The 25371-nt window shown below is 40.0% G+C and overlaps 1 protein-coding gene across 5 annotated transcripts; it reads left to right on the top strand.

Moving 5' to 3' along the window:
• The first annotated feature begins 5910 nt into the window (after positions 1 to 5910).
• Positions 5911 to 25360, top strand: rbms2b (RNA binding motif, single stranded interacting protein 2b). Of its 5 annotated transcripts, none has more exons than XM_034144599.1 (14): positions 5911 to 6028; positions 13468 to 13661; positions 16478 to 16536; positions 17395 to 17486; positions 19787 to 19944; positions 20182 to 20261; positions 20425 to 20534; positions 20626 to 20672; positions 20763 to 20856; positions 21538 to 21588; positions 21741 to 21851; positions 22393 to 22473; positions 22574 to 22649; positions 22756 to 25360. In XM_034144599.1, the coding sequence occupies exons 1-13, from the start codon at positions 5957 to 5959 to the stop codon at positions 22634 to 22636; spliced, it is 1212 nt and encodes a 403-aa protein (XP_034000490.1). In that variant the 5' UTR covers positions 5911 to 5956; the 3' UTR covers positions 22637 to 22649; positions 22756 to 25360. The 5 variants fall into 5 exon arrangements, with proteins under 5 accessions (XP_034000490.1, XP_034000488.1, XP_034000489.1 ...); XM_034144597.1 differs by having other exon boundaries at positions 22559 to 22649; XM_034144598.1 differs by having other exon boundaries at positions 13471 to 13661; positions 22559 to 22649; positions 22756 to 22855.
• The last annotated feature ends 11 nt before the right edge of the window (positions 25361 to 25371 follow it).

Below are 25371 nucleotides of genomic sequence, written 5' to 3'. Positions count from 1 at the left end.
ATGCCCCCTAGTGGTAAATAAAAAAGAGACAAGGGTATGATTGCTTTGATATTGATATGTTTTTGGCTGAGCAAAAAATACAATTGCCCAACAAGTTATAAGTTAAGATTTAAAAAAAGATGATTCTGTAGGTCAGATACAGACTTCACCTACAGTATATTCACAATCTATTTAACAATCAGATTACAATTTGGCAGACATTATTCCAATAAGCTAGATAATTGTTTTTAAAGTTTGTTAAGGTCCACTTTATCCAGTAATGTTGCGCTGTTTGAGTATAAAACAAGCAAACTATACAGATAGCTGGATCTGGATTTTAAAATATGAATAAATTAAGAAAAGGATGTCCTTTACAGGAAAATATAGTTGGCTTTAATACAAATTCAAGATTTTTCACAAGTCACCATTTAGCCAAAATATTTTCCTCAAGACAAGTGCAAACTTAACAATGTCAATTCTTTGAGAAATTATTCTTTAGAGCTTTGATGGGTACTCATAAACCATCCAATCCTGCAGGGGGCACTGAATACTTATTTTACAGAAAGACAAATGTAGACTGTTACTCATTTCACTTACACAACATAACAAATGATAAAATGTAATGCAATGTTTGGTACATTTTACATGGCACAACCTCTGAGGAAGCTCTGATAAAGGAGACATTTGGTTATATCGAGAATCTTGGAACTTTGCTTCTACCAAAGTCGAAGTCAGTTGTAACTGAAACGCACATGAATTACTCTTTCTGCAAGTTGATGGCATTATGCAGTGTGTGTCTCCCCTTTTCCCACCTGGGTACTAAAAACACACGGTGTAACCTTGCTGGTTACTGGTGTTACAAATAAGCGTGCCTTTCAGGGCATTTCAGCTTACAGATGTTTACCCAGAGCCTGAATCACAGGGGAGAATGTGAAGTATGTCGAGAATCTGTGAAAAACATGCCTGAGGTGTCTGGATATCTGTCGAATCCACACATATTTTCACCCCAAGCATCAAAACTGAATATAAATGCAAAGAAAGGTCAAAGGGGAGATAGTATGTTCAAGCTTAGCTAATCCAAAAGACTATTTTATCAAATGAATTTACTCTATATTTACATTGCTGTCTTTGTTGTTTGTCAATAAATCCACATGATGTCACCTCAACCTGAGAATGCCCCCTTTGTGAGAGGAGGGTTAAGTAGTGTCACCCAGGAGAGACAGACGCCAGCATGCTGTGTGGGAGACAGCTTGAGAGAGTGCCAGCGTAAACACTCCCGAACCACATGTTCTCCCAGGGCAGAGGGGCTGGACTCTCTCCAGGCACATCTGCACACAATCCCTCCGATTTAAGCAAGCCAGCCAAGGAGACAGAGCAGGGCACAGGAGGGAGAGGAGAAGAGTTCCCAGACAGGGAGAACCTGCTTCCTGGTGAGGAAATGAGGAACGCATCTGAGAGAAACAAAAAAGAGAGGATCACAAGATTCCCTGCATGCAACCTTGCAATCTATCTTTTCGCAACTGTACGATTGTATCACACCACTGGATAAGCATGGCTTGGCTATAATTATTACCCAACCTTCCAATATCCTTGAGAGAAGATGGATTGCTGCATAAATCAAACTCCTGACTCTCACACAGCCCCACTGTGCATCTGTAACTACACTGCATGCATGAAGTACGCCATTCCTGTGATATTTTAACAGATATTACTCTGGCACACTCAATCTCTTGAAAAATTACCATTTCAACTCATATTACGCCTAAATGAGAATATAAATGTACTCCCATCTGTCTCTGACATGTACCCTAACAGCTTCTCTTGGTTGCTGCCTGCTAGTGAAGTGTGGCTTTGTGCATGTTTTCACAGAGAGGTAATTACTGAGCAAGCTATGCTGACAACACCTGAGGAATGCAGAGCATGCACCAGCAGCCTGTGTTCTCCTAACCCCCCTCATCACTCACCCCCACTCACTTCTCCCCCATCTGTAACCCTCCCCCACACAACCCACTAGCCAGAGCCCCAGTCCGACACAAAGTTCAGCATGACATTTTCACAGGCTTCTAAATAGACTTGTAGATAATGAAGGTGTTGTATTATTTTGTTTTTTTTCAACCAGAACACCGATTTTGCACCTCTAGATTAAAATGCTTGATCAACAAAATTATATTAAACAGTTGCAATCCCATAAGATTGTTTTCAGTTATCCAATAGTGGAGGAAACCCTATCCAAAAACCCAATACTCCCAGCAGGCCCTGCTATTCCCGATACTGGTGAGTTCACAGTGTTGAGTCACTCCCCAAACTGTCCTTGAGCTCTGCGGAACTCACGCCAATCTGGCTTTAACACACATATCAAAACATTGCATAGATTAAACTCAGAGGGAGTTTATTGAGGTCAGAAAATGGCCACCTTGAAAAAGTGTCAAAAACTGGCAATAGAGAGTAACGTATATGAATACTGTTATTTTTATGCAAATAAAACCAAAGCATTACGTTTTGATATTGTGTGTGTGGGAGACGGAAAGAGGGAGAGAGACAGATTAGAAATTCAGCTGAGGCTCTTCTGTCTGTCTGACTAGACCGTCATGATGAAATCTGGATGAAATCCCTTGTGCCTCCAGACCAACATAAGTATAAAGGCCTTTCCGCTCTTTCTGTGTTGCTGAATTGTATTGTGCAAATGTGATGTCAAAAAAGGTATAGTTTATGGCACACTGTATGGCTGAATGAACAATTTCTACACATTTGAGTGCTCATCAGTCAGGGTACGCTAGACAACCAAAAGGGTTATGGGATTTAGTTGCCAGGCAACTTCTATTGATGAAAACACAATTTGAATTCACATGATGAGGGCCATCTTTAAGCTTGACAACTAATTACAACAAAAGTGAAGGGATGTAAGATCATTTCTGACTTAGTTAAACAGTTCATCTTCTTAAGAGATTTTGTTGGCAGAGTTGCAGACATATCTTCCACCATTAACAGCAGTAAAACCATAAGAAGTGATATAAGAAATAGCTGGATGCACTTGAAGCTCCAGTATAATAGGCTAATAAACTACCATAACGACTATAAGGTATTTTTTCAGGAAAGCATTACTTTCAGATTTTATTCCAAAAAAGTAGCTTAATGTAACTATTAGGACACTAAATGTCCTGTTGCTCTCTTACTGTATTCAGAAGATTACTATGGATAAATGGTCTTTGTTTAGTGCGCCATTTCAAGGCTTTTCATAGGTGATTGTGCTTGTTTGAAAAAAAAGCCAAAATGAAAGAGTACGCTAGCAATAGCTGGAATCAAATAATCTCACTTTTTTACATTTTTATTTTGTTTACTTTAACCCTTTCATAACTTTTTTACCAAATACCAAACATTAGATTTAAAATGATAAAGATAGCAAAGATACGATAATAAGGATTTGACATTGGTGTTTTTTTTTTTAAATAACCTGATTTTATGATAATTTATATTGGTTTCAGGTGACGTATTTTTCTTTCTTTCTAACTTGATCAGCTGGAACCATAATAGTTTAGAGGACAAAGCAATACAACTTGATAAAAAAGAAAAGGGTAAATGTATATTAGGATCTGTTATACTTTTACACCTGGGAAAGTAACTATTTTACCATTCTACATCTATATTCTCTGAAAACAATTTTCGAGAAATATTAACTATTAACTTTCCTTTAACTTCAAATAACAATTCCAATAAGGGAATTAAGGAAAAATATATGCAACATGGTCGATGTACTGCATGTATTTATATGGGGCTTACAACCCCAAACTTTGCATCCAAACATTCACCTATTCACGCATGACTGATGGCTGCCATGCAAGCTGCCAACCTGCTCATCACGAGCGGTTATGGGTTCAGTGTCTCAAGGAAACTCTGGAGGAGCCCAGGATGGAACCAAAAAACATATCAACCCTAAATGACCTCCATGCCGCCTTTTTCAGTATAAACCGTACACATTTGTTAAAAGTCATTTCCAGGTTTCAATGAATTATGTCTGCTTATAAATAGTAGCAGGCTCCTTTTCACTTCTGGTGAGTTATCATCTCCTGAGTTGGAGCTCATTTACACTAAAACAGCTGCTTAAAGTATCGAATGAATGGGTCAACATGATGCTAATGCACACATTTCACAATCACAATTCCCAAGCTGACTTGTACAAATATCTGCTTTTCTGCATTTATTTACCAAAATCCAACGAACAGAGCAAGTACGGAGTGTAGACTGGTACTTTGAGAGGTGCCAGTTTACCTCCTTGGCATGGGCGAGGTGCCCTTGAGCAAGGCATCCGACCCCCACATTGTTCCCAAGGCGCTCTATACATGGGCGTAATTTCCACTGGGGACAGGGGGGACATGTCCCCCCCACTTTTACATTTTTTTTTTTTTTTTTTTTTTACGCAAGCGGTCATCGTCACGGAGGAGCGTCTGTGTGTGTGTGTGGCACGAGCGCATCTTGTGAGAGAGAGAGATAGAAAGAGAGAGAGACAGAGAGAGAGAGACATAGAGAGTTACAGGGGTTGTTGTTAGCATTTGGTGCTAGCTCGGAGCTAATGGAGATTAGTAGCTGTTTCAACAATAAGGAGAGGGAGAGCTCTTTCCTGTCGGACTTTGAGAGACTGAGATAGAGAGAAATAGAGAGAGAGAGAGAGAGAGAGAGAGAGACAGAGAGAGAGACAGAGAGAGAGAGACAGAGAGAGAGAGACAGAGAGACTGAGAGAGTTACGTGGGTTGTTGTTAGCATCTGGTGCTAGCTCGGAGCTAACGGAGATTAGAAGCTGTTTCAACAATAAGGAGAGGGAGAGTCCTCTCCTGTCGGACTGAGAGAGATAACGTCAGCTCAGGGAGGTAAAGGACTCTCTGAGTGATTAGGTTGTAAACTTTAGTCTAGTTATCTCAGTGGGTCTCAAACGGTTTGGTCATCTATGTAAACACATATTTCCATCTATGTAATATATAGTTGTATATAAAATAAATTAAGAAATCCTTCCAATGTGTACTATAGGTCAGTACAAAAATAAAAAACACAGTTTGAAAGGGGAGTGATTAGTCAAATATGCATAAATAAAAAGAAAAAATGCAGACTAGGTAAGATAAAGATAGGAGAGAGGAGTTTATCAATGATTTGTTATTGGTTGTGAGCATATTATAATGTTTTTTTGATTATTGAAATATATACAGTTCTGTTTCATATGAGTGTTGAGAACTGTATCCATAAATCTCTTAATGTTGCCCTCAAAGTGCACCAGATTGATGCATTCAACTTCAATTTAAAGAAACAAATCTTCCCGGGGTGCATGCCCCCGGACCCCCCTAGAGGATGTCAGGTAATCACAAATAAAACAGGTTCACATGGATAGGATACTAGATAAGTGTGCACACTCATTATATACACTACACATTTTTCTTGGATTTGTTAACACTATAGTCCCTAATATATTTGTAGAAAGGCAGGAAATGGAATTAAATTGAGAAAATATTTCATTGCGGAGGACCCCCTGTTTTGTGTCCCCCCCACTTCTCAAACCAAAGTTACACCCTTGGCTCTATATATAATAGCTGCCCACTTCTCCTAAAGTGGGTTTAAAGCAGAGTCTTTTACTTGGTGCTGTATCCATGTGGGACAATTAAAAAAAAATATTAGATTCTAATACTCCATTTCAAATCCTAAATTATCCAGGGTGACTTGGATTACTTGTACAGTGGGATTTTATCATTCTAGCTTTTATTTATTTCCTTTATGACCCTCAAAATGTTGGACAGGAGGCTTGCAGGCATAAAACCCTGAAATAAAGTGAGATATGAGACACACAATATCATATAACCATGTAGAGTGTGTAGAGCACATCAAAGTGCTGGGAAGAGCGACTCCAATCCCCACCGCTGTTCCCGGCTGAATATCCCCGGCTGACGTCAGCTGACTGCTCGGCTCTCCGCTCCTCCGGACACAGCGCCGCGTAAAAATGCTGCTCTCTGTGCCGCCAAGGACAGGATTCAACCCGTACAACGGCTACACGGGCAAAATCATCAAGAAGGTAAATAAGAACACACGCAGCCTACTTTTACCCTCTCCTTTTCATTAACAGTCAGTCATTTCTCGATGCGGTGCTGTTCGAGCCCTTCAGTTAAAAGCTGCTCGGCTGTTTAAGCTGCAGTGTCCTTGAAAGTGGATCACAGGCGACGTTTAAACTCTCTTACTTGCTGTTGCAACCTTTGCTTTGGGCTTTTTTTATTTTGTTGCCACATTGTACAAACTAACACGGGTCCCGTTACATTGTTGCCTGTAGATTACTACAACAGTTTGCTTTCGTTTTTTTCCCGAAAGGCTCGCTCTTCCATTCCTACATCTAGCCTGCACGCAGAGAACCGCTTATAAATGCGCTGTAGATGCTCGTTAGGCTGCGAATAAGCTAATAAACGCTTACTATATTCGACTTTAATGTGAATTCGTGGGGGTTGAATCAACTGCGTAATGTTTAGGTCATGTTTCATTGAATTACCCAGAAGTTAGCGAAGTCTTTTTTTCCTCTTTTACGCGTACCCATATGCCCCACCCCTTCGGTCCTTCTAATGATGACTGAGTGGGTTTTGCATGGCATTATGGAAAAGAGGAAAGTTACAGAGCCCATGTAATAAGACTAATGTAACATATGTGGCTGTATGGGATGTTCAGATCAGTTATAGAGCATTGTCAACAGAGCTGGATCAATATCTAAGGTCTTATATTGATCAGATTGTCTTCTCCTATGAATAATTCATGGGGTGACATTGTTCAACCACCTTTCCTGTGTAGACTATATCGATTTTTTTTAATTCTAGGATAAAGGTTTTACAAGATCACAGAAGACTGTGTGCACAAACAGTGTAAACGTATTAGTCATGTATAGGATTTGGAGCATTTTGATTTGTGATTCTTAAATAAATAGTTAAACTACTAAGGTTTCATGCCAAAATGTGTTTGAAGAGAAATATGTCGACGCCTGACTCAACATTTCTTGAAAAACACAAGAACAATACTGAAATCAAATACCTCCCTCCTTCCCTGTGTTATTCCCTTCCCTGCCTTGCGGCTGGCAGGAATTCAGATTGCTCAGATTAATGACCTGGAATTCCTGGAATCCTGGATTCAGACAATGTGCTCATTTCAAGAGGGGCTCTGCAAACTCAAACCTTTTCCTTGAAAGAAGACATGCACACATGTTTTATTTTACTACACATTTTGCATTGTTAGAGCGCCAAAGTCACACAGAGGAAAGACTTGTAAATCCAACGTCAAGTGCTAACCCCTGGTCCCTGTCTTTTACTACGAGAAAAAGGGCGGAGAAAAAGAAAAGGATTAAGACATTCCCCCCCCCCCCCCCTTTCCTCTGCTTTCGATTAACTCCCCGCGTCCTTCTCCTTTCTCCCCGGTGTGTTTCACATACCTTGATTTCTTGTCTGTCAGTGGTTCTGTTCACACGGAACAGAGCCTGAACATTCCTCCTAACTGACGAATCTCTGCTGTCTTCATGGTGTTGGATACCTGTTGAAAAATACTTTTTTAGTCGTCTGTAGAGACTTTTCTGTTGTTTTTAATAAAACTGGACTGAGACTGGAGAAGGAGTGCAAGGAGAGTTCTTACCTTTTAGCCACAGGACGCCAAGGATTTTCATTAATTTTCTGATTTGGTTTATTCCACATTGTACATTTTTTCTTGCAGCTGCAGGGATATAATATAAAGATTTTGTATTCTGTTACACTATGATCTTTTCCACAGTGCCTTTTAAAGTTTCTCTAGCAAAGCAGGTAGGACTTCATCTTTTGTATATTTATCATTCAAGATTAAATATTTAATGTATTTGTGAAAATATTCTTGCATAGCATGATTACTGTTTTCTAAATATGGAGATTATGACTTTGACTGTTCATTTGTGCATTTTTTAAATGCTATGGTATGATTATAGAAAGTGCAGTTATGTTGAAAGTAAGCAAACGTAATCGATTTTAACTAATTGCTAGTATTACGTTCATATTTATTTTTTAATTGATTTTATTATTTTCCTAGAGATAAAGATAATTAGATGGGAACTATATGTGACCTTTAAGAACATTTTGTTAGATTGTTTAATTGCATTATTTTCCTTATCAGTTGCATAAAATATTTGTGTTGCCAGAGAGATGTTTTCTTTTTCATGCGTCAGACAACCAGACTAGTATCTAAGCTATATCTTAAGAGTTAAATGCATACACCATGCCTCACTTGGCACTCATTGTTCCCTCCTGGATGAAAAAGTATTTGAGTCACCTGCGCTCCCTACAGGCATCACCTCTGCCCCCCCAACTGTAATCACCTCATCAGTCTACAGCTGCTGCTGTGAGCACACTGCCTCTCTCTGCATCACGCTGTTGGCCATTTACTGTAGTTACGCTTCTTTCACAACTGTAATAATAATACAAAGAGCCAATTCATCTTACTGCAACTATACTCCGTAGTCTCTGATATTAATTGGGATGTGAGGACTCTTTCTACATATATATATATATATATAAAAAATATATATGTCTAGTTTCTCTGTACAGTAAGTACTACATTTGCTTGAATTAACTGAGCATAAATTGTTCAGAATAGGAATCATTTGTTATTATACATAGAAGTAATGCATCTAATTTTCTATCCATTTATCATGTCATTTGTTAATTGTACATGTGTACAGGAAGGTTTCCTGTATTTATCAGTTCCCAGAGAGCTGTGCCTTCAGGAATGTAGTTCAATTTAACGATGAGAGCTTGATCCATAATCTTAAATCAAAAACATGTCCGTTCACTTTAAGGAGAGAAACATAAACATTTGGGAATTTCAGAGGAATGTAAGGAATGTTCAGAGATGACACTGTGGTGCATGTCAAGAACAGTGTAAAGAAAAGTGTGTGTGGCTGTGGACTGACAAGTAAAAAGTAGGAAGGAAATCAGAAAGATGAGGTCAGATTACGGGCAGACAAATTGAACGGAATTGCAACCTTAAAAGCTAAAAAAAAGTTATCTCCTATCATGCACATTTAAGACACTTAACGACTTTCTCTTTTTTGTTCTGAATGCACATTTTCCTGCATTTGGCATTACCTTACATGGGTGGCGAAACACCTGGAGCTGGGCTCTGGGGCAGATGGGGAGTAGGTGTGGATCTGAATCACTGCCATATTTTCCTCAGAAGGAGCCTAGCAGAGCGATCTTAATGAGACACTACCTTCTGACTAGAGAGCACATGAGAGGGATTAGTGTTTTCCGCTAACAAGCTCAGATCCTAATTAGACAGGCCTCAGTAGCCCGGCAAGGGCCCAGACTCGGTCTCCCGTCAGATCCTATCTCACCAGGCCTCTGCAGGTGCATCCCTCCTGATAGTGTGTGCGGGCCACCTACAGTGAAGGCAAGGGAAAGCACAGGAAGAGGCTGTGATTGTGGAAAAGCAAACAGTGTGCTATTGATGCTTAGAAGAGAAGGAGATTAGAGAACAGGGCTGAGATGAATGGGCTCTAAAAAGACAGGGAGTAAGTTCTGAAGGCTGATTCCACTTTGGAAAACATCAGGAAGCCAATCAGGTAATGTGGATAAAATAAAGCAGCAAGAGTTATTGTTGTTGCTAGTAATGTTAGTTAGTTATTTTACACATATGAAACTCATAAGTAATACGAGATATCAGAGTACACATTTAACCTGTAGTCGGTGTTAAGCTGTCAGGTAAAAATGACTTTGTTTGTATTAGGAAATATTGCATAAAATGTACATTTTGCTAGTTATATTGCCTGTAGATCATCAGCTGACTTTAGATCACGGTTTGATGTTCATATTCATGTAGAGTGAACGCAGTGTATTTGAAAGTTTCGCTAACCGGAAACACAGTTTTAAAGTCTTGAGAAGTAGTTTCCTTAAACTATAAGATGAGGTCTCATTATTTAAGCGGCATGTATTGCACGTAGGTAAGGGCTTAAAGTTTAACTTTATGTGGGACAAAGTTTGAGAAATGCCATGTAATTATTCGTATTACGTTCGTTTTAAAAACAGCAGCTACCTTCCATTGCATGACATCCAGCTAGCTAGCTAACGCTAAATGTTCAAAATGTTTCTTCTGCACAAGTACAGTATGTCACAGCTCGTGAACACCTTGTTTGTGAGTTTATATAACACATCGCAAAAATGAAGTGCTTACAAACCTGATTACTTTTAATTTAATGCAGCTTCATGCCCTTTCCCTGATATCTAGTTAGCGTTGTTGTCGAATTTTTGTATTGACCTCTGATGTTGACTGACTTGATATGTAACCAATACAAACGCGAATAGCAACAGCTCTGTTAGTTGATTGGTTGTGGTATGTTGGCATACTCATGATTGGTTGATTTTCTTTACTTCCCGCCCAGAGCTGTTTACTGCCTTTTCCTTCTTCCTTAAATGTTGATGTCATATTTATATTTTAATGTTATTTTCAGTTATAACATTCATACCATATTTTAATTGAAGAATATCAGAATTGATTTTAATGTTGTAACAATGCAGGAATTATACTGCAACCATAGTGAGTGAACTTTCAATTGTTAGTTTCTTAAAATGTGTTGTTACTTTAGAGATTTTATAGTGTTTCCCAAATACAACATGTGCTAGCTGGGTAGAACAGAGGCCTGTACTACGAAGCTGGTTCAACCTAACCTGGATATGTTTGAGTTAGCCGGTTGGCCCAATCCAAAACATACGCGCTCTGGCTAAACTGTACTACGACGCTGGTTATCAAGTGGATCGCTCAAGCCAGCCGTGTCCTATCTAGTTAGGTGCGCGTTCACATGAAAGGGGTGGTATTTGGAGCATTCGACCAATCTCAAACACGGACAAGCGTACTGACAGCGCAGCGTCATACTTCCTGAATGAAAAGTGAACTTTAATATTAGTCAAATATGAAGAAGTTAAACTTTAAACATCCATGACTTAAACACTTTATCCAGGATAAAAGCCACATAGCTGCACCTGCAAGGTGAATACAGCTGGTAAAAGAAAAAGTGTTTGAATGCGTACATTAACAGGTTTATGAAATCACTGCCCCGTCCAAGACACGAGTGGATCTGACTTTAATTAGGAGAATTTGACTCGAGTGTTTCATCAACTTAATGTGTTGCTTAAATAATACTTCTGCATACAGTATGTGACACTGTGAGTGTTGCACGGCCAGATACGGCTCAAGAAGCTGACTCAAATAAGGAAATATATGATACATTATGATGTGATATGATATGAATGATAATGGGACACATCGACGTCTGCACTCACAGTGCGGCGGACTGTACTTAATGTTACTCTGATCCGGTTACTTATGTCGTGGCAGATATTTAAGTAAGCTTTCTTAACGCTAATATTATAATAGTTTGATTGCTCTGAAGATGGGAGGGGATATTCTATTAATTTTCACGTTCACACAGTCAGTTGATTTTGGCCGGCCGTCTTTCCTGCAACGGCAGTTTTTCTGTATTTCCTCTATCCTGTAATATGAATTGATCGCTTTAAACTCCGCACACGGAGCTCTGATTGGTCAGCAGGCGGTGCTTTCACTGAGTTGATCTCTTAGCCTGCCACCTAACCTGCTCCGGAGCAGGTTTGCCGCTCAGCATAAGTTAACATGGAAATCTAGCCTGCTAAAAAGAGAACCAGCGTCGTAGGACCGGAAAGCCCGAGATTTCCCTGAAGTTAGCCGGCTAAGCGAAAATCCAGCTTCGTAGTACAGGCCTCTGATGTACTGGAGAGTTGATCATTAGCTTGATTCTAGCAGTCTTTTGACAGCTCCCTCTCTGTTAATAAGCTGGTGGTCCAGTGCTGACCTTGTGGTGTCCAACAAGCCATCCCATTGTTCCCTGGGGCAGAGCCTGCTGACCCTTACTAATCAAACAGTTCCTCATCCACCAGCACTGGCAGGAAGGCAATACCAAGGCCAAACTTAGCTGACATTTGACATCCAGTTTTAGTTTATTCCATGTTTTGTAGTATTCAAAGATTTTTAAATGCGATTATTGAGAACAGCAGGCACACAAATAACATTGTGGATGTATACAGTAGGCCAGGGCTATTCAATTAGTTTGGAATGGGGGCCGGTTGATGAAAATGATCCAAAGCAAGGGGCCGGGAAAAAGATGGCTTGAAATATGAGCAATCATATTTAAGAGCTTCAGATACAGTAAATACTACAACAGCATAGTGGAGTGCATATATTGTGTTTAATTCAATCAAACAACATAGCCCCAAGGCCTTTATAGATCTAAATGGCAAGTTCAGAACTCAGTAGGCCTACATGTTTCATTTGATTTCATTTAGGTGAAATGATCTAATCATTCACGCAGAGATGCAATCAATGACAGGAGTTGTCACTACAGTATAGTAGGTGGGTTCGAAACCCGAGCCCGTCGAAGTTTTCAGGCATTGTCTACCCCTCTATCTCTCAATGTAACACCCTCTCTGGAATAAAGGCACTATGGCACAAAAAAAAAAAAAAATTGATTACTTTTTAACGTTATACTCAAAGGGCCAGTAAATATCACCCCGGGGCCGGATTTGGCCCGCGGGCCGCCAATTGAATAGCCCTGCAGTAGGCAGACTGGGATAAATATATGTGACCTTCAAAATACTTCATATGTCCCAGTTCATTCAAGTCATTCAAAAAGCATTTACTAGTATGTAGCCACACAGAGTTTTGCCACCCCAACAATACAGACAATACTGTTAAATTGAGTTAGTTTTGTTGCTGTTCAAAGCACTGAAAAACATAATCTAAAAAAGCCAATATAAAAGTTTCTGTCCGGAAACAATTTCCTGGTTACGGTTGATAATCCACAGTTCTCCCTGTGAACAGTTTGGATTGGAACTGTTTCAAAAGCTCCCAATGAAAAAAAGTCCAGCTTCATCCAACAACATAAAAGCCTCTCTTGTAGCAGTGTGGAGCGCAGCAACTTTAATTCCAACCAGATTCGATGTTACATATGCTTTCATGTAACATGGGATCAGTTGCCTTCACTAGACAGCCAAAGAATAGTTCCCATGTATGCTACATTATTTTAAACGGTATTACAGTTTACATGTCGCTGCTTGTAGAGGAGTTCAGTTAATTTTACCAGTAAATGTTTGAAGTATCTGTATAACCTTGTAGTGGCTGATTTATATGATTTCCATCTCAAAACAGGGCACGTTAAGAGCCTGTAGTCCATTAATACATTTTAACTCTTTTAAATACAAAAATTGAATGAACTTTTGGGATAACATTTTACTGGAATTGTACCTTATGAATACATGGTACAAACAAAATGTATTGATTGATTGTCTACAAATCATCACACCAACTTGCAAAGATATTTTGTATGTTTGACCTTTCAATGATTTTTCTTGTTCCACATCCAGAAAGATACTGCAAATCTGCTTTGTGTTATTTGAACGATACCAAATCTTACTATGCCCTGTGTTTGTTCTCCAGCAGACGTATGTGTCCCCTTCCAACCATCACATGGCTCCTCCAAGCCCCAACCACAACAACAATAGCAACACCACCTCCATCAGCAATGGCAGCAGCTGCAGCAGTGGGGGAGAGCAGCTGAGCAAAACCAACCTGTACATCCGCGGACTCCACCCAGGAACCACCGACCAGGATCTAGTCAAACTCTGCCAGCCGTAAGTCACCCAAATACCAATTGCTCCAACTTCACATGCACATCCAATAATTCTCTCTCTGTATGCTGGCTGCTAACATTAACCAAGTTATAGCTGCAGACTAGATTAAGATAGAACAGAGTTCAGGGTGCATGGTTAGATGGCTGACCGGCTGAATGCGTCAAGGATTGCATTTCCTCCTTACCTGCCTAAGCATTAGCAGGTATTTCTGGAGCGAATAAGAGGGCCACATTTTCATCCACGTGTTTTAAAGCCCATCATCTAGTGGCCCTGTGGAAAAACCAACAATCATTTTGGCAGCAAACGTAGACCTTTCACTTTGGCACAGCTAAGCACAGACTTTCCAACAACTAGGTACAGAATGTTTAGTCTCCCTCTCTCACGCTAATTCTTTCTGTATGTCTCCTCTTGCTCCCACATAAATTATTTCTCCTCTGTGTTTAAGTCTTGTAGATTAGCATCAAACAGTATGATGTGAATAATATTATGCTCTACTCATTCATTGTCATATTTTGCACTATAAATAACCCACTCATGTTGCTCATCAGTGCGACTGTGAGTCTTTGAAAACTCTGTTGTGGGCAGCATGTAGTCACACATCAAACAACGGCATCATCCAATCCATCTGATATGTTTGTAAGGCTTTCAGTGGAAGACATCACAACAAGTAGGGCTGAGATGAATGGTCTGGGCTCACGTAATTGAATTCTGGAGCCTGGTGATGAGGACCAGAAGAGCAGAGTGAGAGAAAAGGAGGGAAAATGGGGGGATTGGATAAGGGAGAGAGGGAGGGAGAGGCCTGCTATTTTACAGCTGTCTGGAAGATATGGCTCACATGAGGCTGCCCAACCCTACAGGAAACGGCGAGCCCAGGGGAAAGGGAAAGACAAACAAGGGCAACAGCAGAAAGGGGGGCTGAAGGGGGTGGATGGAGAGAATCAGAGGGGGAGGAGTGGATGGAGTTCAGGGTTTGTGTGTCAGGTGGTGTTCTGTGGGGGTAGTTCTCAAATTTCTGCTTTTACAGAGCAGATAAAATCACTGCATGAAATTTGCCTTTTAGCAGAACACATTAGAGCCAATGTAACTCTCAGTTAAACTAGACTGAGAGAGGATACTGTCTCCAATAATAGTTAATTGGGGAAATGCTTTTCGATAAGGATGTAAAGCAGTAGGGAATACAAGTAATGGAGACAATTTGACTTAGTTAACACAAGTTAGAACAGCAAATGTGTGCATGGTTTCAGGACACAACACACCCAAAGCTCCCCTCCCCCACACTCAGAGTTGTTGTATGCTCGCTCTGAGATGTACTGTGTTGGGAGCGAGGGATGAGAGGACGGGATGGGGGTTGGTTCTCCATCTCCGGCCCCTGCAGTAGTTTCTCTGGGTGCCTCGCTGCCGCCCTAGTCTGTATCTAGTGGTTGACCATGGATGGACATGGGGCTGGAGTATGCTCCCTCACACATGGCTGAGTCTCAAGCCCCTCTCTGCGTTCTGCATCACAAAGTCAAAGACCTCTGAGCGCAATTCATTAAACGGCTATCTCAACTTCGTAAGCAGGAGAGTAGAGTGAGTAGAACTGACGGCTTGAATGCTAGAAATAATGTGAAATCTTGGACTGGTGTTATTGCTGTGCGCCCAGTAATGATGCATCTGAAAATATTCTAAGACAATTTAGTGGCATTTTATGGCTTAAAATCAGAAATGTTCCATGAAATAGTGACATAATAAAATGTCTATGGAAAATAAAAAATTGAGAACATATCGAGGAGGTTTTATGAAGGGGATAAACACAGATAAGACCCAAGAATGAAGATAAACAGAACGTTTGAGGTTATTTAAAGCCACTGAGTATAAACATGCTTCAGTGGGTTGACATACCAAGCAGGAAGAGAAAGTCGAACTTCGATGAAAATCTCTAAACTATCAATCATTTAGAACAACTTAATATCCAATTTTAGTAATCCCAGAGATTAACTGTCAGAATAACATTTTAGCAGGTCATTGCATAATCCCTACTAATCGAGTATATTTAAAAATTGACTCTTTTGGCCTGGATTATATGTGGCAGTGGTGCAGTGTCAGTGAATGAAAGCTGGATTGCTTTGTGAGAGGCACTAAGACCCAGTGGAGGGCAGAGCGCTGCTGAGAGAGGCTGGTTAGTAGAATGAGAGTATGGCTGGAAGCCAGCATTGGACAGGACAGCCAAGGAGAGGCATATCAGATTACACTGCATGCACATGCCTGGAGAGATGGGAACCGATAGACACTCTGCCGCACACAAGCATTTGCCTAAGTCAGGGACTATCCTATGCATCGGCAGTGTCTTTAGCTGGCCAGCTGGATGGATAATGCAGGATTTTTGTATTGATAGTACAATTATGAAGCAATCTGAAAGTGCAGCAGAGGGATTTCTTTTTACTATATGTTCACATCATGTTGGATTCCCCTTGAGTTACGATCCCTATTGACATCTTTGTGAGACCTGGAATAAATAAAATATGGGAAATCTATAGTTTTCTAGCATGCAGAAACCCACGTGACATTATTCTTATTTCATTGAATTGATGTCCCACCTCCTCTCTAAAGATTTCCCTATGCACATCATTTATTATAAGATGGTGTAATTGTATTCAGTGTCACTGCATTGAATCTGTCAGGTGAATTATAATTCAGTCATCATGGAGTACAATCCCATAGGGTGTGTTGAGTTTAGAGAGAAACCACGCTAATGCTAATATTGAATGTAAACAAGGCTTTATTTTCAGCAAACAGTGCTAGTCCAGTCATTGAGTGTGAACCTTACTCTTTTTCAGGTATGGAAAAATCGTGTCCACCAAGGCCATCTTGGACAAGACTACCAACAAGTGCAAAGGTCAGAGAAAAGGCCTCAGCAGGTTAAAATCAATTATGCTGCAGAGGTTTAATGATAGGAAGTGGTACAAGTACATTTTGATATAAAGATTCATGTAACTTCAGACAGAGAAACACCAACACTCCCCAAGTCACAGGAAGACACAAAGGCTTGGAAAGGAATCAGAGGTTCTGTAGCATTTGTTTTGACAACTGTCTGAGGTTTTCACAATTTGTTTGACTGCAACCATTTTACAGGAAAAATGCCTGCCAAAGTTTCATTTACATTACTTTTGTTATGACAGTCAGTTAAGCCAAAGGGCATTTGTAAATTCCTCTCCCTCTTAAAAAACGTTCTCCCTTTGTGTAACTTATTTATGTTTGACTTCCTATCAGTTCCTATTGTTCAATTAGGATAAGCCTCAGCAGGCATTTTTCCATTTTGTAATCTTTAGATTATTTCTTTAATATAGTCAGTAAATAAGTTCATACCACCCTATATTATCACGTTCTAATTTCACTACAACACAAAAAGGTGAAATGACATCAGCGCAACACTAAATAGTTTCCATCTCTTCTGCAGGTACACCACATTGCTATTTCTTTCTTCTTAATAAAGCTATCTCAAGTTTTTATTTGGTTGCCAAAGGTGTACTTTGTTAAGCTTCACAACTATACGTACCTTACAGGTGTGTATTGTGTGTTGTAAAACGTTATCTGTGAAGAAGCACAGTCCAAACCTCACTGGCTGTCTTTTCAGATTCAATCGTACTATAAGAGCTTCATGAGCTCACATTACATGCCTGTGTCCACAGAGTCCTGCGGTATGCATGTCATTGTCATAACGTGTATGTCTTGCTGTATGTATCGCTCCCTGCAGGCTATGGCTTTGTTGACTTTGACAGTCCGGGCTCAGCTCAGAAGGCAGTGACAGCGCTGAAGGCGGGAGGAGTGCAGGCTCAGATGGCCAAGGTAAAAACACCATTTGAGATGTTAATATTTAGAGTTCATTGCTTACGACTTAGTTTTGGCTTTAATCAAATAATGTGTGTGGAGTAAAAGTATAAGCACATGAAAATCAGACTTTCCCAAATGTTCACAGTGACTCAGCAAAAGTTCAAGGGTTAATTATAAATAAAAAATGAATTGCTGAATTATTAACCAGTGGAAGAGCGTTTGTTCCTCGGTCTTATCTGCTGCTTATAAAAGTCTCTTTTAGAGCTGCCGCAAGCTCTTTCTCCATCTTGTCGTCTCTCCCCATGTTTTTTGTTATTATTTGTGCCACGGTTCAGGAATATAAGCCAATTAAGCCTCAGTATGAGCATGTCTGGGTGTGTGTGTGTGTGTGTGTGTGTGTGTGTGTGTGTGTGTGTGTGTGTGTGTGTGTGTGTGTGTGTGTGTGTGTGTGTGTGTGGTGTGTGTGTGTGTGTGTGTGTGTGTGTGTGTGTGTGTGTGTGTGTGTGTGTGTGTGTGTGTGTGTGTGTGTGTGTGTGTGTGTTTGCTGGGCGGTGCACTGGGTGTAGGCTTAAATGAGTGTATTTATGGGTATTAATGCACTGTAGAATAAGTGTGCACAAACGTGTACATGATGTGTGCGTGTGCATGTTATGCTTCATAGTGGGGACGGTGTTGGGGGAGTGTGTCCCTGCCCCCTGTACAAAGGAGCTGTGTGTTCTCCCTGGTGGCATCTGACTCAGTGTCTAGAGCAGCTCCCCAGTCAGCAGGGCCCTGTGCCCAGCCAGCCGCCCTGTCCACACACACACACACACACACACACACACACACACACACACACACACACACACACACACGCACACACACACACACACGCACTTCACCAGCCTTGCCTCAAACGGATTATGACACACACAAACAAGCCACACACACCACCAACACCCTGGGAAAGCTGATCTCCCTGTAAGCTGGATCACTGACACTCATACGGCTTCTTGCTCACAGAAAAACTTGATTTCACTCACCTCCTCTCTCCGGGTTTACAGCGAGGCTTATGTTTGAGTCAGATTTCTCTCTGACTCATTGTGACTCATTTGCGGTTGAAATACACAGCAGGTCTTCTTTGCTCACATGGGTTCGAGCTTCATCTCCTAGTAACACTGCTGTGGAGGAGGAAGAGGAGGAGGGAGGTGAAGGAGAAATCACCTTCAGCACAGGTCGCAGCTATTGCATGCATTATTCATGGGGTGAAAATTAATTCACACTGCATTTACAGGTTTAATCACATCTGCACTGAGATAATGAATATGCATTATGGTTAGAGGGTGGTACAGATTGGTTATCTTACAAGATGCTGTTGTTCAAATCTAATTTTCAGCAGGAGGGTTAGGGTTAGAAAGTAAGGAAATACGAAGCCTACAAAATAGTTCAAATGCACAAAACTAAACTGAAGCACTTCTAGGAGTTTCTTTCATGTTGTTCATTAATAATTACCAAGTCAGTTTTCAAAAACCTGCATAATATGCCTGATTTATGCAAGCCGACGGTGCCGGCCTCATGCCTGCATTCAAGGTCGGGATTACCCCATAAATATTACTGCATGAATGCAAGCGACAATATTACCATGATCTAGGAAACAGGATGACAATGTTAGCCTTGTGGGGACGATGATAGCATAATGCTTTAGATTCTCTTCAGATCATTTCCAAAGGTCTTTGTCCAAAATGTCTCTTCTATGATTCTCAACCAAGCGAGAGCACATAATCATTTTAAATCATCCATGGATGAAGAGCCATATGAAATGTAATTATGCTTTGATATTACATTACCTGGATCCTGAAAAAAGAGGCTAGTCTCTCATAATGAGCCTGTCATACCCTTTTGGTCATAACGTGGGGTGATGGAGTATGAGAGATAAGCAGGGAGAAGTAAAGAAGTTGGAAGAGTACAAGTAGAGGCAGAAATAGAGAAATGAGTTCAGCTGAAGTCCAGCCAATACTATCTCCACCATCTCTGAATTTCTCTTTTCTCCTTAGACCTCCTTGCAGCTCACGCCAAAATACACTCCAGACACTCCACTGTCATTCTCAGACAGTTTTTAACTGTCTTGCCACCCTTTTAAATATCAGACACCTCACACACTTTCTAAACGCTATATAAATTCCCTTTAGCCTGCAGCTAATGTGTGGCCCTTGATTGTTGAAGGGCTCCTGACATCATAATTCATTTGGGTTTCTGCCATGCACGAAAAAGAAGAGCTCTGTCAGCTCAATTTCATCGTGCATTAATTACCGTGTGGCTTTTTTTTCTCCATTCAGCAACAAGAGCAGGACCCCACCAACTTATACATCTCCAATCTGCCGATGTCCATGGACGAGCAGGAGCTGGAGAGCATGCTGAAGCCCTTCAGCCAGGCCATTTCCACCCGAATCCTCCGTGACGCCAACGGAACCAGCAGAGGAGTGGGCTTTGCCAGGTTAAGAGCTTTGGTTATTGAGTTACATGTATTAGGACAGCTGGTCAAATTGATTAATGATGGCATAACCGTCATGAGCCATGAAGAAAATATCCAGTTTCAGTATTTTCCATGGTGAGTGAGCCCTCTGGTGGCCAGTGAGGGTAGCCAATCTCCAAGTGGATATATACTCAGCACGATATCTTGTAACCTGCTATTGTTAACAAAATAATAATTTAGTATATTATTTTTCTATAGGATGGAGTCAACAGAGAAATGTGAAGCTATCATCCAACATTTCAATGGAAAATATATCAAGACTCCTCCTGGAGTTCCAGGTGAGGTTTATTTTATATGACATCTCGTTTGAATATAGCATTATTAAGAAATAATAGGAAGAAAGAGTATAGTATTTATGATACACAACAAGTAATATTCTCTTACTTACTTACGTACTGAATATTTATCTTCAAATAACATCATATTTTCTCGCTGGTCCAGTGCCACCAGAGCCCCTGTTGTGTAAGTTTGCTGACGGAGGCCAGAAGAAGCGTCAGAGCCAAGGAAAATATCTGCAGAACGGCCGGCCCTGGGCGAGAGATGGCGACACTGTGAGTTTATTTCTTAGTGTTAATGTCTTCTGTGGAAACACTTTAGTATGCAACTTTGCTTGTGACACAGTCCTTTGTCCCTTTTCTGCAGGGAGGAATGACTCTGACCTATGACCCCACCACAGCCTTACAGAACGGGTCAGTACTTCTACTAAGACAAACCCTTTAAAACCCAGAGGGAGTGCGACCATGTTGTGGTGACTAATAACGTTATGTCTCTTTCTTCAGATTCTACTCCTCTCCATACAGCATCGCCCCCAACAGGATGATGGGGCCCACCTCCCTCTCCCCATACATGCATTCACCTATGTCCACCTACCAGGTACTTTCAGACCCTCAGAGCTGGGCTGTTGGTTAGTTGAGATGCTAAACATTCCTTTTTTTCTTTCCCCTCTGTGAAAAATAACTTACTATCCTCGTATCTGGCAAACAAAAACAATGCCTAGAAGCTTTGCTTGTTTCTCCTAAGGGGACAGTTCTCTTTGTCAACTTGACTGCTGACTTTAATACAAAATCTATATATTGTAACTAAAGTTGTCCTTAACAAAAGACATTCTTAATTGACTTACAGTCATACAATTTTGTCAAATAACCGACACGTTGATTCAATAAACAGTGCATTTAACAGGGATGCATTCATACGTTTTTCAGAAATGAGTTATTGAACATAAAAGAAGCATACAATCTAATTGTAACTAAGACACATTTTTGTATGTATGTTATATCTGTATTTGTAACTACTTTTTTGTACTATTTTTTCACATTCTGAAATTTGGCAATATCTATGCTGTCTGTTTTTTGTTTGGTAATCAAATATATGTTTTAAAGATGTTAAACTGTGGCTTAATCAAACCCAGGCCTGCTGTCAAATTCCTGTAAACTGTAAAACATGAGTTGCCAAAAATGCTTGAAATCTTTAAAACAGAGCTGCTTCATTTATGGGGCTTTTCTTGACTATTTTCTATTTTGCTTGAAACTATTTATGTTTTTCTTGTTCCTACAGGTACACAACCCATCCTGGCTACATCACCAGTCCTACATCATGCCGCCCACAGTGAGTATCAGGTTTCTTTAAGCCTTCCTTCCTGTTTTTGTTGCAGGAGAAGCATTTTAATATTCTGCTGCCTTCACACTCTGTCTGTCTGACTAACGGTGTCTTTATTTTAACGGCAACTGCTTACCCTGCTGTATTTGTTTTCTTTATAGGGAGCCGTCCTGACGCCAGGAATGGACCACACCATGTCCATCCAGCCCACCTCCATGATGGGGCCCCTGGCGCAGCAGCTCAGCCACCTCTCCATGGGCAGCAGCGGCACCGTCAGTACAGAGCAGGACCTTCATCATTTAGCTAGCTGATGTTCAGCTGTTAGATAGTTTAACCAGTCTATGATTGTGTTATACAAGAAAGTCCAAGTCAACTTTATTGTCAATCTTTCAGTTTGTGTGTACAGACAGAGAGATCGAAATACCGTTTCCCACAATCCTGAATACAAAATACAATTATATATAGAAATATGTATAAACCTATATACACAACCAACAGACACCTACATAAGTGTATAGTAAGGTTATGAGAAAAGCAATAATCGAAACTTTTCCTGAGGATTCACTGACTCTTTTTATAGATCTGCCGAATCCATATAATGAAGAAGACTTTTATTTGGCAAATTAGATCAATCAAATTAGTTAAAATTCGATTGAATGTTATCTTGAGTTTCAGCTAAGCTTTGCTACCTTAGCTGATAAACACAGTTGTAATGTTGCTTATAAATCGGGTCTAGTACAGCTTCATTTGACAGAGTTACCGCCAATGTAGCTTCCATGATCTAATGGTCATATCCTCTCTATTCTCCTGCAGTACATGCCTGCTAACACGTCTATGCAGGGGACCTACATCCCCCAGTACACCCAAGTGCCTTCCGCCAACATCTCAGTTGAGGTAACAACCTATATTTGTCCTCACGAGAACAGTTTAAGTGTTATGTTGAATAATCACAAACATTAATCATTGTTTCCTGCCTCAGGAAAGTGCCGTCCAGCCACCTGTTGCCATAGAGACAGCCACAGAACACGCAGCCTACACCTACCAGCATAACAAGTGAAGAGGTGGCAGAGGTGGGTTTTAACCAGTTGTTGTTTGCTTGTTTTGTGTCTGTGTATGTGAACATAATATTAATCCAAAAATAAATGTTCGCTTCACTTTGATGTTACTGTTTGTCAGATCTTCTCCTGGAGCCGGAGTTGCTCTCTCGAGGGGCCCAAAGTGCTGAAACTCTGCACACGACTCTGAACGTATGGCACCAGACACTCGGGAGGAACACGGACTGTTACACAGAAAGGACAACAAAATATATATTTTCTACAAACTCATATTTTAAAACAAACTCTTTAACTTCAAACAACCCCGGCTGGAGGATGGCAGGCAATGGAAGAACAGAACAAGGATGCATCTATTTTGATATAGGTCAAGAAAAGAGTCAAACACAGACACACACAGTCAATGCTTCAAAGTTTTTGTGAAAGTTATATATTATTTTCGAATAATACTCCGGGGAGCTAGAATGAAACCAGGAAAACACCATTTCAACACCATGTTTTATTTTGAGTCATGTTTCTTTCACTTTTTTGTAAGACATGCCGATTTTACTTTGTTAGTTTGATGCTTTCAGGCTTTGAACCTGCCTTTTTGTACATAACTCTTTGTTTTGGTGTGTTTCTTGCTTCATGTGTCCTAGTTTGACTGATGCAAATGTATAAATACAGGGCTCTCTAGGCTAAAAGGAGAAGTATTTCCAGAAGTTCATGCTTTAGACCTCTCTCAAAGTAACAGCAATTTGATCAGGTATGAAACCTTACCTGAGGTGGTCTCGCTTCTTTTTGGCACTTCAAATAATTTATAGTTCCAACAATCTCGATAAAGCTGCAGACAATCATAAGATAACAAAAAAGATAACATGTAGAGATGATTTCACAGGAAGACTTATTTTAAAGAGCTAGATTAAAGCATTCCAGAGATTATTCACAGGAAGATGAGCTGCTCCACTCCAACGTTTTCTTACATCTCACACAGAGCTGCCTGTAAATAAGAGATTTAAATGTATTTAGGCTTTCTTTTGATTTCCTATCATCAGTCTAGTAATGCTTCAGTTCTTTTAATAACAATATTATACCAAATTGTCTGAACAATGCAATATATGTATTGCTGTGTTTTTTGTATGAGGGGAAGCTGATTCTCCACAACATCCCAAAAATGTTTCTGAAGCAAGAATTAGATGTTGTTATTAGAGTTTGAAGTTCTTATTACATGGACATGGAGAACAACTGCTAAAGTGTGGCTCTGTTATTCCATCAGAAAACACTATCAAGGTTTATTATGGCCAGTTTAATACTGGCCATTGTTTTGTGTTTGCATCTGCTTACTTACTTCTACCTACTTACTGCATTTCTGTTTTTCACCCTCATGTTTTTTTACATTTCTTATTTAAAGGTTTTCTTGTTTTGTTTTGATTCAGTTTTAATACGTTTAAGATTTTTTTCCTATTTTTCAAAGAAGTTGTGTGTTTATTTTTGATAGTGTGTTGTGTGCTTCACATAGTGTGAAATAGATGTTTTCATCTTTTTTTGAAATAGTGATTTGTTTTTAAGTTTGCATACTTCTCTTGTTCTGTTGTCAGTGTTCATGTCAAAGACATTTCAGTTCTGTCTGTGTTACAAATGTTGGCACTACTCCTGATAGTTACATATGCTAGGTTCAGATACAGAGTTGTTCCCCAAGCATTTGGGAACAATGTTAGAGAAATACTTGCTCAATACCTCGACTTACCTCATCCTGCCAGAGAAACGTAGATTCAGTTTGTGTACATGGTTCACAGGCAATAACCAACAACAGTAGGTCTCATGGCTGTTCACAGCTGGTACTGTGTCCACTTCTTCCAACTCCTCCGTCCAGTGTTTGGAAACACTCCCAAGGTCTGACGATCTATGCAATTAATTTATGGTCCTTACAAATGCAATACTCCAGATATCCCTTCCATCGTGAAAGTGATCGCCTCACAATATGACTTCACATTCTGCCTCACTGATTTTATCTTTGATAAGAATTGTTTGCTTTCTGACTGACACATTCATGTCTGGTTCATTAACTGTTAGTACAATTGCTGCATTAAAAGGGAACTATTTCAAACCAAAATCTGGTTGTTTAAATGACTGTAAAAAGTAGGAACTCCAAGAAATATAAAAATGGCAGGTGTCGTCCACTTATCTACCCAACTTCTATTTTACATGAAGATGTAATTCATTCTTCCATCCGGTAGCATTTTTTATGTTCTGGTTACATTTTTTCAATCTGGTCCCGTTAGTCAAATTGCTTTTTGCTTAGTAGGTGACATGGCTTCATTTCCAGGAGAAAATTAAACTTCACAGAAATGCCTTAGATGTAAGGTTTGTCATATCGAACGTCTCTGAACATGGATCTATGAAGCAACATAGAAACATTTACATTTTTAAATTACTATCTTCGTTTCCACTGTCATTCAAATATTTGCATCCAAAATGTTGAAAGTAAATGTAATGATGGCTAATTTAGTGTAAATAACTATTGCTGCTAATAGAAATGTTTAGGTCATCACATTTAAGTCACATGGGGTCAGTTTGTAACTCATGTTCAGAGATGTGTGTGTTTTGTTTGTAGTGTGCATCCACCAACCTCTCAGTAAATGTTCAGTCGGTCTCCTTCATAGAATAAAACCCTAAAGCTATTAAACATTTAACTTTGTTTAGATTTGGAACTTGTCATTTTTTTTTTTGAATAAATTGTTTTCCCTGTGGTTTGTGTTTT

The sequence above is a fragment of the Trematomus bernacchii genome, unplaced genomic scaffold, assembly GCF_902827165.1.
Source record: "Trematomus bernacchii unplaced genomic scaffold, fTreBer1.1, whole genome shotgun sequence".
Taxonomy (NCBI): Eukaryota; Metazoa; Chordata; class Actinopteri; order Perciformes; family Nototheniidae; genus Trematomus; species Trematomus bernacchii.
Note: the sequence above shows the minus strand (reverse complement) of the source record. Positions and strands in the feature narration are given on the sequence as shown.

Excerpts from the sequence above, each read along its gene's own strand:
- rbms2b (XM_034144597.1), top strand. The coding sequence starts at position 5,957 with ATGCTGCTCTCTGTGCCGCCAAGGACAGGATTCAACCCGTACAACGGC. Across the intron at positions 6,029-13,467 it reads CGGGCAAAATCATCAAGAAG|CAGACGTATGTGTCCCCTTC; the intron begins GTAAATAAGAAC and ends TTTGTTCTCCAG. Across the intron at positions 17,487-19,786 it reads TGCAGGCTCAGATGGCCAAG|CAACAAGAGCAGGACCCCAC; the intron begins GTAAAAACACCA and ends TTCTCCATTCAG.